General features: G+C 40.2%; 1 protein-coding gene across 1 annotated transcript; it reads right to left on the minus strand.

Annotated features, from left to right (window-relative positions):
• Positions 1 to 8,189: 8,189 nt before the first annotated feature.
• Positions 8,190 to 15,487, minus strand: NEK2 (NIMA related kinase 2). Its single transcript, XM_054399093.1, has 9 exons — positions 15,392 to 15,487; positions 14,981 to 15,198; positions 13,727 to 13,964; positions 12,993 to 13,075; positions 12,625 to 12,751; positions 11,716 to 11,938; positions 10,769 to 10,823; positions 10,619 to 10,686; positions 8,190 to 8,401 (listed from the first exon to the last, which is right to left on the minus strand). The coding sequence occupies exons 1-9, from the start codon at positions 15,485 to 15,487 to the stop codon at positions 8,190 to 8,192; spliced, it is 1,320 nt and encodes a 439-aa protein (XP_054255068.1).
• Between the last annotated feature and the right edge of the window lie 237 nt (positions 15,488 to 15,724).

Here is a 15,724-nt window from a genome sequence, read left to right on the forward strand (position 1 = left end):
GCAGAGCACTAAGGAGAATACAATGCTCCTTTACATCAAAAGGCTATCCAGATACCCAAGGTAAATACTGGCCTCCATTCAGCATGCTAATTTCTGTGCTGCTATCTACTTCCCTCAGCAGTTTCAGGAGATCAGTGAGTTCTTCATCCCTCTTAAAAATTCTCAGGGCTGATGCTTTTAAAGTGAAGTAGTTGCATTTCCAAGATGATCTGAGCCTGGTAAATTTCAAATGACCACAACTGTAGCATAAAATGTGCACAGGCCATTATTTGCACACAGTCTTGACAATTACAAATGTGGTCATCTTCTGACTGCTAGAGGTATGAGTTTAGTGCACATGTGTACACACACACAATAAATGAATTGAAGGAGGAATGTTAAGAGAAGGTATCCCTGTTTTCCGGAGTTCTGGGAAGACACTGTTGGCTGTCTCATACTGGAGACTAACAGAGTGGTTAAACAATGTAATATTCTTGGCTTTAGTTGTTCCAATAATAGAATAACAGTGTGTCTGAAATATATAAAGGAAACGGACAGGCAAGACAGAGCAAAGACAGCAACATGGAAAAAAATCATAATCAAATAATAGGTAGAGTTATTTATATCTACTAATTCTGAAGTTCTTACTTCCTTTTGCCAGCCTCACTTTATTGTGGGACACTGGGGAGAGTTTTTACAAGTTTCTCTTTATCTAAATTGACTTATTAATAAGACGTTACTTGTAATAGACATAAGGGTATCACTTTATAGAAACCTTCTTCAGGAAGCAATAAAACACTCGCTCAGTTTAAAGTCTGTCTTCAAGTGTTTTTGCTGGATGGGTTTTATACTCATGTGGCTTTATCCCACTGAATCATCCCTAGGGAAAGCAGAAATGAGGGATAGTGGGGAAAGCGGTTTAGAAAGAAACCCTAAATCAAAAAAGGCTGGACTTTGTACACAACCCAGGCCACAATAGCATCGATGGCTCCCATAGGGCCAGGATTCCATCTGCATTTACAATCAAAGGACAAAGCCTTGGACAAAGCCTTTCCCACTTGGGAAAACAGGGATACCATCTCCTAACCTTCCTCCTGAACTTCATTTATTCTGTGTGTGCACTAAATTGGCCTAGCTTTGCATACTTCAGCAACCTTCCTGAGTTGTTTGCAAACCTCTTGGTTCATCATTGCCTTACATATGGCAGAGAGCGAATCGTGCCGTGCCTCAGTTTACCCAGAAACCAAGCAAGCGCCCGTCACCAAGAGCGTCGTTAACTGCCTGCTGTCCGCTGAAGCCAGATCAACCTGGGACAACGTGGCGACCCTCCTTGCTGGCAATCTGCCATGCCAGTGCTGTACGAGAGTGCCCCAAAGCCTCATAGCTAACAGCAGCAGCAGCATCCCCAGCGTGGGTAAAACCAGCTGTGAGTAATTAATTCATTGCCCTTTTTGGTGTAAGGGTTCTTTCCGAGTCTCCCCCCGCTGTAATTGAGCATCACCTGCTTCCAGGGACCTTCTCTTTCCAAGTTATTTCCTCCCAGTTTGCATAGAATTGTTATATTTTGCCCAAAGACTGTATATTTGCATTGTAAATATATATTCCAACAGTACAACTATTCTATTTAATGAGGTTTGGCAATTTTCACAAATAAAGGGTTACTAGCATTTTTATTAATACCCGTTTGCCATATCATTTATTAATTAAGAGCAATTTACTTAATCCCTTTACAGATGCTCACGTCAAAGATTCCTGCCTAAGTTGTGTACTGTCTTTTTGAAATCTAGGTGTCAGTGACAGAAAGGTCACGGGGAAGCTGTCTCATTCATCAGTATCTTAGCCCTGCAGTCTGGCTATTCCCTGGCTGCCAGTGTCTTCTGGTAAGAGCAGCCACAATCACTCAGGTCCAGATATTAGGAATGCTTACAAGTGGATGAATAAAACGTTGATAAGGACCAATATGAGAGAAAATATGGAAGTAATATGAAGCAAAGAGATGACCGTAAAACAACAGATGAAGGGGTCAATGAACTTTTTATTATGATACTTGTCCCAGTTTTGCAAAAACAGTTTCATCATAACTCACAGAGGAGGAAGTGATTGTGAAACGGATCCCAAACTGGAATTCTTATTTATAACACTTGCCTTTGCAAAGACAATTACATGGAAATCCTTTGCTTCCAACAATGTTGAGTTAGGGTTAATGTTTCTAACGTCCCAGATAAAAGACACTGAAACCCCAAGTAAATATAAATAAAGTACTCTTGTGTAAGCAGCCACTCTCACTCCCATACCAAAGGACAATTAGCCTAGACAAAATTTAAAAAGGAGACAAGATATCAAATACTATCATTTGATACCTCCTCAGTAATCTCTATAAAATTACTTAAAATTCTCCTTTCTCTTTTTTGAAGTAACCACTTCCTAAAATAAATTAGCAAGAATGACACTACTGTGAGCAATCTCAATAGGAAAAAAAAATAGAGTATGCCATACACATGTATAGAGACAAGCTCACTCTGTTAATTCAGAGTGAACTTTCATTCCTGTGAAGGAAAGAAGCAGGGTTTCTGGACTGTTGATCAGAAGGCTGGTATTAAGTAACAAAATTAGATGGGAGATTTCCAGTTTACCTAGTGGCCTGCATGGGTGTGTTGTGAAAGATCCAGTAGCCATGCACAGACAATATATCGGCATGGGTTTGTTTCTGCTAACGACACGCTTTAAAACAAACAAAAAACCTGAGAGGTCATGTAAGTCCCAAATATGTGTTTCATTGGAATAACTTCCAGTCTGAGAAATGTCAAATGTTCTTTTCATGTGTTTATTATTATTATTTATGAGAAAGCAGAAAGGGACCTCACAGGTAATGAGGGGGTTTAAATGTGTTGCATGCTGTTAGAGACATAGAGTGCCAAGACTGGGTTCATGTCCTGTTTCTCAGCACTGCTGAGGCTGAAACAGGACAGGGAGATTTACAGCAGGAGTTCTCCTGGCATTAAAGTAGTGAGCAGCTAGCTACAGTTCTTCCAGGCTGAGTGACCAGGGAGAATGAGCTTGTAAATGGGAGAAGAGGCTAATTGTTTTGTGTTTGGTTAGTGGGAGGAAAAGTAGAAAACAGTTCAGAGTTTGCATATGCTGAAAACTGTCCTTTCCATTGTAAAGATTTGATTTTGTTTAGTTTCTTGTGGATTCTTTTGATTTTCTATAAGACAACAATTGGTGATTTTACTGTAGGATCACTAAAATATATTTGTTCACAGCCAAGTACTGTGGGATACTGGATTAGGACTAAATCTGACAGCGTGCGTCTTAGTAAGTGTTTGTGTGGTAATACCAATAATAAATCCATGTAAAACATACACAGTTTTTCTCCAGCTCTGTACCAATGTCAGTTGGTTACATACAGCATATCTTTACATGTCCACCAATGACCTCCAAGTTAAGAGTTAAATAACATTGTTCAGTATGGACAGATCTGAAAGGAGTCACCACAGCATAGTAATTTCTTCAATCTCACTTTAAAAAGGTGATTTTTTTTTTTTTTTTTTTTTTTGAGAAAGTTGTCTGTTTGCCCAAGCTGAAGTTGAGGAGAGGCAGCTTGGTAAGGGGTACAGGACAGGATCTGGAAAAAACTCCCACTTTGCATTCAACTGAGGCAATGCAGATATGGCAGGCCACTAGTAAACACTGCAAATCATTGCAGTAATGCTGAGTTTAGAATTGACCTCTGCTGGAAGTGCTATTGTACACTTCCAAAAAGTGGCTTTGAAGATGGAATATAAACTGTAAAAAAATGGGATTCAAAAAAACACACAAATAATCATTTGAGCATCTTGTCAGTTTGAGTGAGGGTCTAGGGTTTTATCTAAGGAGATACGGCAGAGCCAGATAAAACTCATGGTTACTGCCTGGCATAAACCCAAGGCTGTGTACACCCTGACTGGTCTTTGCCATTTAGTTGAGCTCAATCCCTGGTGCAGGGGACCATGCTTCCAAAGCCATGATTATCTCAATGCTGCTTGCCAGCACTTAGGTGTCTGGTTTACACCCATAGCCATGCCAGCAGCAAGTGCAAATTAGCAGCAGTTACAAGGTGAGTCTGCCATAGATTCTTTTGGCCAGAACATGAGACAGCAAAATGAACACAGATGGAAGTTAACGTGCACAAGTGAAGGCTGCAGTTGATCATACACAAATTCTGTTCTAAGCCTTTGAAACGTGGCTTTCAGGGGTCTGCCCAGAGAAAGTCACTGAACATAGGCAATACTGGGTCTAGATTTATTCAGATCAGTAACTAGAAAGTATAGTTTCACACGCCCTTTACCCTTTTGATAACACATGGTACCTCCATTGATTGTGGCTTTGCACAGAGGTGAGGTTCCCCCCTGAATCCTTTAGCTTCACCTTGAAACCTCAAGCACTGAAGTAGGAATTAGAAAAGAGTGGGAAATTTAAAGCAGAGAATTTTACTCATTGCATCTTACTCAGAGATTTAGTGACATATTCCTTGTTGCTTACCTGTACTCATCACATTGCTGAAGTTAACTGAATTAAGATCAGCGGAAATTGACCTTACACTTCATAAGAGTGAGGCTTCTGCCTGAATTAAGGGAAGACATCTCTCTGAATGCATCATACAGCTGCAAGTTCACTGATCACACTTATCACTCTAGAAACTGGCAAAGTGGTGAGACTTTTCTAGCTTTCAGTTTACTTGAAAGAGGATGAAGACCATCTCCAGGGATGTCTTCCCCTATGTTTGACATATACTGGTAGGAAGTTTTTATTCCAAAGCCCCTGAAGAAACACTGTATTTATCATATTAGAGTCACAATGCTTTAAGAAAACATTGTGAGCAACACAACTCAAATAGCTCAATGTTGCAGTTGTAACTTTGTAACTTAGGCTGCTCTGATTTAGTAATGCAGGTGTTATTGATACAGTTTGTACTCTTGGTAGCAATTTTGTATTCATAGGAGTGTACTTGTTAACTGGGAGTTTGATTCAACTGGTTTTATAAGCAAATCAGAGACAATTACAATTAATTGCACCGGCAAGTAGTAAAGCATCCGTAGATGTCCTGAAACAAAATAGGTAAAAATATATTTAAGCCAGATCTTAAATGTTGTATGAGTGAACTAATAAAAGGAAATTCCGAACAATTACAGGGAAACAGTGCCATCTTGAGGTCACTAGAGAGTTAAAAGAAAGCTGCAGGTCTTGCTGTGGAGGTATTTTACTTTTAAACGCAGAAATTACACATTCAAACTATATGTTCCAAGGAAAAAAAAAAGGGTAAAAAAAAAAAACAAACTACAACAAAACCCCAAACAATAATTTTCTTAGTTTGGTCTCATTAAAAGTAAAGCATTTGCAAACACCACCCATTTCACAATACAGTCTTTTCCTGAATAATTAATTACTGAATCATTTTCTTGGTTGCTTGGTTTCTTCCTTTCACTAACTGGTACCTGCATTTTGTGGATTACAAAGGACAAAACAAAATTCTTGTATTCTACATGTTTTTTCAGATAAGCCTAACACCGCTGTAAATTCTACCCTTTGATGTTTTACAGGCTATACAATAAAGATCCCCATGAAGGCCAGTAGAACCACATTGCACTGGTTGAGGTAGAGAACCAGAAAATCTGACTATACAAACACGGTGAGAACTCATGGATTCACCCTCCAAATACGTGTAAGAATCTTGAGCAATAAGAAAGGATGCAGAAGCTGCACTGAGATCCGTAGCACACAGCGACTGTAGCTGTTGTTGTGTTATGGGTAAGATCTTGACGTCTGCCTGTCTCAGAGCCCCAGGGCTCATATGGAAACTGATGTTTGACAAAATTAACATTTCCAGTCTCCCAGTAAGGACTTGCACTGCCACAGGTTCAGAAAGTTACAAAAACAGACAGGCTTAACTTATTAAGGTGACAGATACAACAGATTTGGGATTGCCAGTGATAAAGACAATAACTGCAAGTGATTGAGCTCAGGTTAACCAAATCCCAGGTAACATTCAACAAAGTCAGAGACAAATCTTTACAAAGGCACTAATACATAATAGAAATGGCAATGATAGCAAAAGCATGTATTGAATGCACAATTCTTCCCAAGAAAACGTCCCAGTGGAGAAAAAGGAGCACAGCCCATTGGATATCCTCCTTTCTGCCAAATCCTCTCTTTTCCAGACAGAGGTATTCCCCTCATTTTTTTATACCTTGACCTTGGCTGTCTCCTTCTAGGTGGCATTCAGCATGATTTGGGTAGAGGGTTGAGTAAAATATGTTTAGCATTGGCTTATTATCATCCTAAGGAGTGTAAACTGTAATATTAGTTTTGCAGTTATACTTCGGCCTTCAGATTCTGAAGTTGTGTGGCTTTGTTCTTTTAGCCTTGCTTCATTAGTTTTAGCTGAAACAGGGCCATCTTATCTTCACAAGACTCCCTCCTTCAGCACTTTGCAGGCCAGTTCTGTAGATGTCCATTCCCAAATGTTAGATAAATATCTCTTAGTTGTAAGCATCTTGACATTTCATAGAATCATAGAATCAACCAGGTTGGAAGAGACCTCCACGATCATCCAGTCCAACCGATCACCCAGCCCTAACCAATCAACTAGACCATGGCACTAAGTGCCTCATCCAGTCTCCTCTTGAACGTCTCCAGTGATGGCAACACCACCACCTCCCTGGGCAGCCCATTCCAATGGGCAGTCACACTCTCTGTGAAGAACTTCCTCCTAATATCCAGCCTATACCTCCCCTGGCACAACTTGAAACTGTGTCCTCTCGTTCTGCTGCTGGTTGCCTGGGAGAAGAGACCAACCCCCACCTGGCTACAGCCTCCCTTCAGGTAGTTGTAGACAGCAATGAGGTCACCCCTGAGCCTCCTCTTCTCCAGGCTAAACACCCCCGGCTCCCTCAGCCTCTCCTCATAGGTTTGTGTTCCAGGCCCCTCACCAGCTTCACTGCCCTTCTCTGGACATGTTCCAGTACCTCAACATCTCTCTTGAATTGAGGAGCCCAGCACTGGACACAGTACTTAAGGTGTGGCCTGACCAGGGCTGAGTACAGGGGAAGAATAACCTCCCTTGTCCTGCTGGCTACACTATTCCTGATCCAGGCCAGGATGCCATTGGCTCTCCTGGGCACCTGGGCACACTGCTGGCTCATGTTCAGCCTACTATCAACCAGCACCCCCAGGTCCCTCTCTGTCTGGCTGCTCTCCAGCCACTCTGTCCCCAGCCTGTAGTGCTGCTTGGGGTGGTTGTGGCCAAAGTGTAGAACCTTGCGCTTAATCTTGTTAAATTTCATCCCATTGGCCTCTGCCCACCATTGAGCCTGTCCAGGTGCCTCTGCAGGGCCCTTCTACCCTCCAACAGATCAACACCTGCTCCTAACTTGGTGTCATCTCCAAGCTTACTGATGATGGACTCAATCCCCTCATCCAGATCATCAGTAAAGATATTGAACAGGATGGGGCCCAGCACTGATCCCTGGGGGACACTGCTAGTGACTGTCCGCCAGCTGGATGTGGCACCATTCACCACCACTCTCTGGGCCCAGCCCTCCAGCCAGTTCTTGACCCATTTCAGAGTGAATCTGTCCAAACCACGAGCTGCCAGCTTTGCCAGGAGCTTCTTGTGGCAGACAGTGTCAAAGGCTTTGGTGAAGTCCAGGCAGACTACATCCACAGCCTTATCCACATAAAAATCTCTTTTTGCTCTTTTGATAGCTAAAAAGTATTTACAAGCACAAACAAAACCAGTTGTTTTTCCACATATAGAAAAAAAATCAATACTTCTTTTATCACTACTGTACATTACATACAGCATAATTTTAATCCACAGATTTTGAGTCTCTGTACACTTTTAATCTGAAAAGCTTTTCTACCAGATTTTTTTAAAAATCTAGTTTGCAATATTGATTTTTTTATATTTTCAGAAGAATAATGTATGGTAAACACAAGGAGGACCAAAATATATTTTCTTTAATAACAGCATTAATTCAATTTGTTCGATTTGGTACAATACTACCTGTTTTCATAATATAATCTCTTATACAAACTCTTCCTGATAAAGTTGTAACAACTGTCAAAATTGATTTTCAGTAGGTTCCAGCTTAAAAGAAGGCGGCACAACTATCTTCTTATACATTTAATCAATTTTCAACAGTTAAATACTTTATATCTATTTTAAAGTGTCAGCGCATACCCAAAATTTGCCTGCTCTTTAGCTGATAGTTTTTTTCCAGTTCAGACAGTGCTTGAGCCCTTAGATTTGCAGCATACATACGTTTTTTGAGATCAGAGCATTTTCCTTTAGGAGGATAGTTTTCCACATTAACAGCATTGTCTTCACTTCCAAAGTGTACTTTCTTCTTAGTTGTAGAAAAGGGAAGCAGGAGTGCATTATCTTAAGAAATAAAAAAGAAAACAAGTACTGAATTAGTGCATCTTTCAGCATTTATTGCTTAGATTACGTCTTTTAAGGCTGTTACCCATTTTGTTATCTACATATGGCTTTAATTATGTCAATTAAGTGCATTTCAGTTCATAGCAACAGATCTTTTCAATTTTTTGAAGAAAACTTGAAAATAAGACTTTTAAGTGATTGTGGTAAAAAGATATATGCCATTATAGTTTCTAGAGTGCATCTTCCATCACTTTTAGAAATATTAGTTGACATAAGGAGAAAAGACATGGAAATTCTTTTGAAGGACAGAAATTAAAGCGTGACAAAATCCACTGCCAAAGGGAAATGGAGAATTTGGATCTTAGCTACTGAAAAACCTTGTCTCTCCTACTTGGCAGGGGCAGACCCAACCTGTCCAGTCATCTTCCTGCATTACCTACACTGTTACTCTACCATTGTATTAAGCCAATGGGGTACAAACTAGGCTCTGACTCGATGAACAACGAACTCAAACGCATTAAAATTTAACGAGCAAGGAATCAATAAGCACAAGAAGGAGAAAAAACAAATTGAAGAGGCTGATGAATGTTACAGTATTTCATAGTTCCATATCAGTAAGTTATCCATTTTTACAAATCATTCCCCAAGAATCAGAAAATAGGACACGGTCTTAAACCCCATCATTGCTGGTATTCCATTTTATTGTGAAGCGAACCACACAACTGACTTTGAGAAATAAGGGACCTCAAAGATGTGGGAGGTGCAATGCAGTTGTGAAAAACACAGTAATATTTGGACAACTGGAGATAAGGAAGTGATCTTAGTAACATATTGGAGAAACACTTAGTCCACTCATGTAAGAGCAGGAAGAATTTTAGAAGCAGCTTTACAAGAGTATTGTTGAATGAGAATTGGAAGAGCAACAAACACTTACAAATGCTCAACCAACTGCTCTGCAGATATTGCAAGACTTGGTCAGTCTTGTAATAATTGTATCAACTTCCCTGCATCGTCTGAGCTGAAGCATTAACTACTCAAAGTGGATTTGCATATCTTCAAAAACTTATAGCCCTGAATAAAGGCAAAATGTGTAAATGAGGGGGAGATGCAGAAGAGAACAGAAGTAAATGATGAAGCTCATTTATCTTCAGTTATGCAGTGTTAGAACAGAGAAAGCCCAAAGGAAGTTTAAATAATATAATGTGAAATTAACAATGATGTATCCAAGTTAGAAAAACATGTGGAACTCTCAACATTGACAGGAATAATACTTATGTGTGCTTAATACTGATGTACCACTAACTTCTGGTGATGTTTTACTTGTGTTCCTGCCTGCTATGATAGGCACTTCTTGAGGGCACGAGGGAGGGAGGGGAAGGCAACTTCAGATTTATTTATACTGGAGGCAGTGAAATGCTTATCTTCTTTACCTGACCAAAACTAAATGAATAAATTGTTGCTGCATGTTAAAGAGTGTTCACACTTTTGTTCCAGAGTAGTACTAAGGACCCAGCTCTTTGCTATTCTATCACTATTTCAAAACATATTGAGATAGTATCGTATGTTCATTGCACTCATCTTTTAATAGTAAAAATTACTCTATCTCTTATGATGGTGAGGACTAAACCAAGGCTAAAATAAGTGTCAAATACAAGTAGGGTAAATATCTACTGTAAAATAAATTGGACTATAGCACATTTTCAAAGCTTGGGTTTTTTTGGTGAGTTGAAGTAGAGTATGATAATAGTTGATATCCTTCATAGCTTATACAATGCACCAATGAGTTGGGTCACTTGCAAAATTATTTTCCACCGTGAAGTTTTTGGAAGTTGAACTAAAGCTGAAGTGATTAGACATGCAACTTTATTAAAATTCACTAAATCAAAGGTTTATAAAAAGACATCTGTAAGTAAAATACATGCAGCTCAGAGAAAAATCTGGGTTACAAGTCAGCACTCAGCCTTACCACAAGCACTTAATTTTTGAAACATCACAAGATTGAAGTGCTGACAGTAGTAACTCATACTCATGGTTAAGCAGCATTAAGTCTTTTTGCAGAGTAGAAAAATGAAGAGTCTTTTCCCAATGACACAGAGGTAATTGGAGCTTGTTTTGCTACAACGGGGCTAGGTACAGCATGTTGAGTATTAGGGGCATTCTTCTAGTCATACCAGCCTACATGCATCAGTGCAAGCAGCTTCTTGTCCCTTTTCATACCTGAAACATCTGCACAAGATAATGTCCTCTGTTTGTAAAGACTGTAGTTCTTCATCAAGTTTTCAGCTCTGTTATGAAAAGAGAAATTTAAGCTTTTTGTTGTAAGACAGCAGAGTTTCTTACATAGGCAACTATGAGTTAGTAAGATACCTAGCAAGTTTGTCCTCAGCCAGTCTCTCTCGAACACAGAGTTCTCGTTCTCTCTCTGGAATTAGAAATATGGGAGTATGCAGTGTTAAAATATAAATGTTAAAGTTTGAGTGATTGTGCACAATAGATCTTCTTGCAGAAAAAGATTGTGGCCTGCCAGATGCATCCACATTTCTGCTTCTATGGCTCTAAACAAAGATCACTGATAAAGCACTGGACAAGTACTCTGATATGTTAGGCATGCTCTCCCCTCCACCAAATTCTACCAAGTCTGCAACAATGAAGTTACAGCAGCTTTCTATTTTGCACATTAACTCATGGCACACAGGACACCAGATCTAACTATTTAGATACCAGATACTACAATTGAGCTATGACTAAATACTCTGGTGACAGCAGTTGCTGTTCAGGCTCAGAATACCATATGTATGGTTAGAATCTGTATTACAGAGCCTACTACATATGCAAAAATGTATTTTATGTGTATTGTAACATTTGAGGGCCAGCCATCTGTAGTTTCACATATAAGCTATCTGTAGGGTGCTGCTTTTATAAAAGCAGTTAGTTTACTCAGGTGTATTTTGCTCCAATATCAGGCTCACCTGAGGTTACAAAGTATGGTCAATGTTAACTTGCATAGAGTAGGTGGAAAGAACCTACACTACATGGTACAAAATATATTCAGGCCTTATTTTTGTAATGCTTTCCTAACTACCACTTGTATTTTAAATCTTCCCACACCAGGCTTTTCTATCCAAATTGTCAATTATCTCTTAGTAATTTAAAACATGAACTAGTATGAGTAAGCCCAAGCACTCCTGTTGAATGCAGGAGTACAATATCCTACTGCATTAAAATGAGGGGTTTGAAAGCCTTTCCTTTCTCTGCACTTATTCTTTTGAATCAGAATCCCACTGCCACCCCCTTCCCAAAGCGGAATATCATACGCTCCAAACGTTGCTCTCTCTCTTTAATGGCTTGCTCTCGCTCCTGTAATTGTTGTTCCTTCTGTTTCAGCTCATTCACCGCAGCATCTGAATGCACTTGCAGTCTTTCTGGCTCCCATGATCTTCGGCCTCTTTTATCAGAATTTTGTCTTTGTTCCTCTGTCACTAAATCTGCTATCAAGGGGTGCTGTAGAATATCTTCAACAGAAGGTCGGCAATAATCCTAAAGGGAAGGCATGACCAACAGGTTCCATCTGTAACCAAGAAACGTTAAGACCAGGGATTCCCAAGCAAGACCCACCCTAGTTGGAAACCAGCTGAGGTGCTATACAGTGAAGGAGAAGCTAGAGAAAAAAGGAGTTAGGAAGGGGTAGCACAATCAGATGAAAAAAAACCAAGGGATGAAATTGTTACCAGCCTTCAGCTCCAGAAAATACAAGTCTCACTTTGCCAGCCCAGAAACCCACTCCTTTCAGAGCTAGAATGGGGTGATGACCCTACGGAGGCAATTGTTACTTTTTTATTCTTCTTAACATACTCATACCAACCAATGAGGGGGCAAACTATACATTAGCCATATAAAGCAAAATGAGATGAAGACAAAACAACCACTTCCAATTTCCAAACACACTGGAAACACATAACCCTGAAGGTGTAAGATCTTGCCTAGCATGCTGTTAGGAAATTCTGTCTAAGCCAATAAAGAAACAGCATTTTTGCATCCTGTGAAGCAGGCATAACACTTAAGCACAATTTCCCCTTCCTTCCTCTGTGAGTGATATTGCCAGTGGCAAGGTGATAGCAACCACTACTTCAGATAAGTTCATTTCATACCTGAGATAAAAAAAACAACAGTAATTCAGTACTGGGTTCAAATTATAGGTGGAAAAATTAGCAATTGAATCTTACCTTTACATTTAGCATCTCTTTGAGAAGTTCATTCAGCTGCTCTGAGTAACGATATGGTATTCGCCTGAACTTCCCTTCCTTTATCTTTTCTGCCAACTCGCTTTGGTTATAAGCTCTAAATGGAGGCCTAAGGAAGAACATTTTTTCTTGGAGTCCTTCACTAGGTTTACAGAACTTATTTTCATTTTAAAAGTATCAGATTAAGAAAGAAGTTGCAATCAAAGGCTTGATTTGACTACCTGACCAATACAGAAATAAAAATCTAGAATTAGTTTCCAAAACCTTTGAGCTTTCATCTACACAAAACTTAATCAACACATGTGTTAACAACTATGTTGATACATTCATTACCACACAACAATACTTACATGAGAGCACATAATTCATACAGGAGACACCCAAGAGACCAGATATCCGATTTTTCGTTGTATGACATGTGGTTCATTTGTTCCTAAAGAAAGGGAAAGGCTTGTTAACTAAGACATTATCCTACTACTGCAAGATGATCAGCTACTGTTCAAACCCAAGTTAAACTATTATTTCACTGGGGTTATTTTTAAGATTCCATCTTAATTTATCTCCAGTTACTCTCCCTAGCAGGATATTAAGTTTTGCACTGATCTTCAGTTGATACAATTCTGTATTTCAGCCACCATTAATCTTTTCCACACAAAACACACCACATCAGGGAAATAACATTTCCTCATTTTCACTATAAATTGAAGTCCCATCATCAAGAGGTAATTTAATAAGCTCTTTACCTGAACACTATGAAACATTCAAGTGCTCTAGCTTCCCTGTTGCTTTTCAGGAACAATATACTTAAACATATCTGTAACATTCCAAGAACATACGAAGACTTACAGCACAAAAAGCAACTTTAATTAAAAGGCAGTGACAGCATGGGGAAGAAGGGAAATGAAAGTAACTGCAAAATAATCTTGTCTTCAGAACACACACATTCTGAAAAAGTCATCACAATTTAAGACTAGTAGCTCCTTATTAAAACCTCCTAAACATTCATGGACTCTCAGATCAACATTACAGAAAAAAGATCTTGGAAAGACAAAGGTGAGGTTAAGGCACAGAAGAGAGGTCTTACTGGAGACATATAATACGGAGTTCCAACAAATGTTTTGGCAAAGCTGGTGTCATGGTGCAATATTCTAGCCAGCCCAAAATCTCCAAGTTTCACGTTCTGTTTGCCATCTAGAAAGACATTTGCTGGTTTTAGGTCACGATGCACAGTGACTCCACCATCACTCCGTCTGTGGCATTCCTTCAAGGCCAAAGTCAATTGAGTCAACACTCTGAGAACAAAGCTTTCTTCCAAATAATGCCTGAAAGATGAATGCATTGTTTAACACAGGTATTCTCTGAGCATACATCATTTAAGTGGTTGCTGCCAGCACCTTTATAGAAAGCTAACTGCAACAGACATATTAATATACCATATTTTTTTAAATGGAAATTAACCCACACACACTCCAAATGTTGAAAACATCTAGATTTTGGTTGTAGAATTCTTCTAATGTTTCTTTCCTCCCATGAACTAATACATAGCATTTCTATTATTTACCACAGAAATAAATTTGATGGTTCTGTAATGGAAACGCTCCCTTTAACCACTTATGACAACAGTATATCGTCCGCTTTTTTGTAACAACAACAGAGCCAAGACTGGGCTGGTTTTTAAACTAACCTTCCTTAAAACTGCTGTTTGGGGGGCAGCTGTGATACCATTTTAGACTGCTCTAACAAAGTACCATCAAAGCAGCATCATATACTAACTTAACCCAAGAATGTGAAAACCAGTATAGTACTTAAGAAGTAGGCTGCTAAGTATAAGATTAGACCAAGGTGAAGTCTCATCAGCTTGGTACCTCCACAAGCTTTATATGCAGGCACATGCAATAGCTTTTAAGAGCATGTTCAGAATCACTTTTCTCTCTTTCATGTGTTTTGGTATTCTAACAATAAACAAACAAAAAAAGGTTACAAGTGGTTTTACTGCTGGACAAGCCAGAAGAACTCACAGATCAAGGTACCTATCTGCAAAAACTGACTTGCTAGTTTATGGCTTCAACCCCATGCACAGCACTGTGTCCAGAAACCCTTCAACTTCTGTCTCAAAAGGGAGCTCTGTTCTATTACTATTTTGACATAAACCTTAAATCAGTTGGTGGATCCATTAATGCAATTTCCCTTCACTGTTAAAATTCTCACACAAAACCTTTCATATTTCTGAAGAATCGTTTGGTCGAGAGGAAGAAGAGATACGTTTTACTTCTCTTTTGATTGCCCAAGATACTCTATGCTAGATACTGCAAAACTGCCACAAACAGATTTCACATGCCTTTCTTTCGTGCACTTTGCAATTAAGCTAGCCAGGTCACCACCATTGCAGTACTCCATCACGATGTACAGGGTTGTGCTGCTTCTATCGATGATCCGATCATAATAGCGGACAATATTCGGATGTCTCAGCTCGCGAAGCAGATTGACTTCTGAAACAAGCATTTGTTTCTCTGCCTCTGTCATTGAGCCATAGTCAAGCTCCTTCCATACCAAGATCTAGGGAAATAAATAACCCCAAAAAACCACAAACAAACAACACTTAAGGAGTGACTTATACACAAGCCCGAGCCCTGCAGACGGGAGCAGGGCTTATTCAAACCCACTCGCTTATCTCAGCTGCCAGCACCCAGCTGAAACCGACAGCAACGCCACACGCTACGGTGCCTCAGCCACCCGCCCCCAGCCTCACCTTGCCGTCGGCCTTACGGCGCACCTTGCGGCACTTGCCGTACGACCCGGAGCCGATGGTGAGCAGCACCTCATAGTCGTCGGGTCGGCCGGGCATGGCGACAGGACCGCTGCTAGCTCCCCAACAACGCGGTCCTGCACCCGCACCGTTTAAACGCACCGCCCCTCCCTCCCATTGGCTGAACCCGCAAGCCCCACGCGCGCCGCCTGCCTTCCCATTGGCTACACACCGTAAACAGCAACTGCTAGGTTATAGCCGTTACAACGGCCGGGCGGCGGAGAGCCATCGCGAGATCTGAGCTGCGCGCCGCTTCCACCGCTGGGGGGCATGCCC

Source organism: Indicator indicator, chromosome 2 (genome assembly GCF_027791375.1).
Source record: "Indicator indicator isolate 239-I01 chromosome 2, UM_Iind_1.1, whole genome shotgun sequence".
NCBI classification, from domain to species: Eukaryota; Metazoa; Chordata; class Aves; order Piciformes; family Indicatoridae; genus Indicator; species Indicator indicator.

Coding starts and splice junctions, on each gene's coding strand:
- NEK2 (XM_054399093.1), bottom strand. CDS start 15,487: ATGCCCGGCCGACCCGACGACTATGAGGTGCTGCTCACCATCGGCTCC. Junction 13,076..13,726: donor CTCCGTATTATATGTCTCCA/GTAAGACCTCTC, acceptor CCCTTTCTTTAG/GAACAAATGAACCACATGTC. Junction 10,824..11,715: donor GAGAGAGCAACGTTTGGAGC/GTATGATATTCC, acceptor TTCTAATTCCAG/AGAGAGAACGAGAACTCTGT.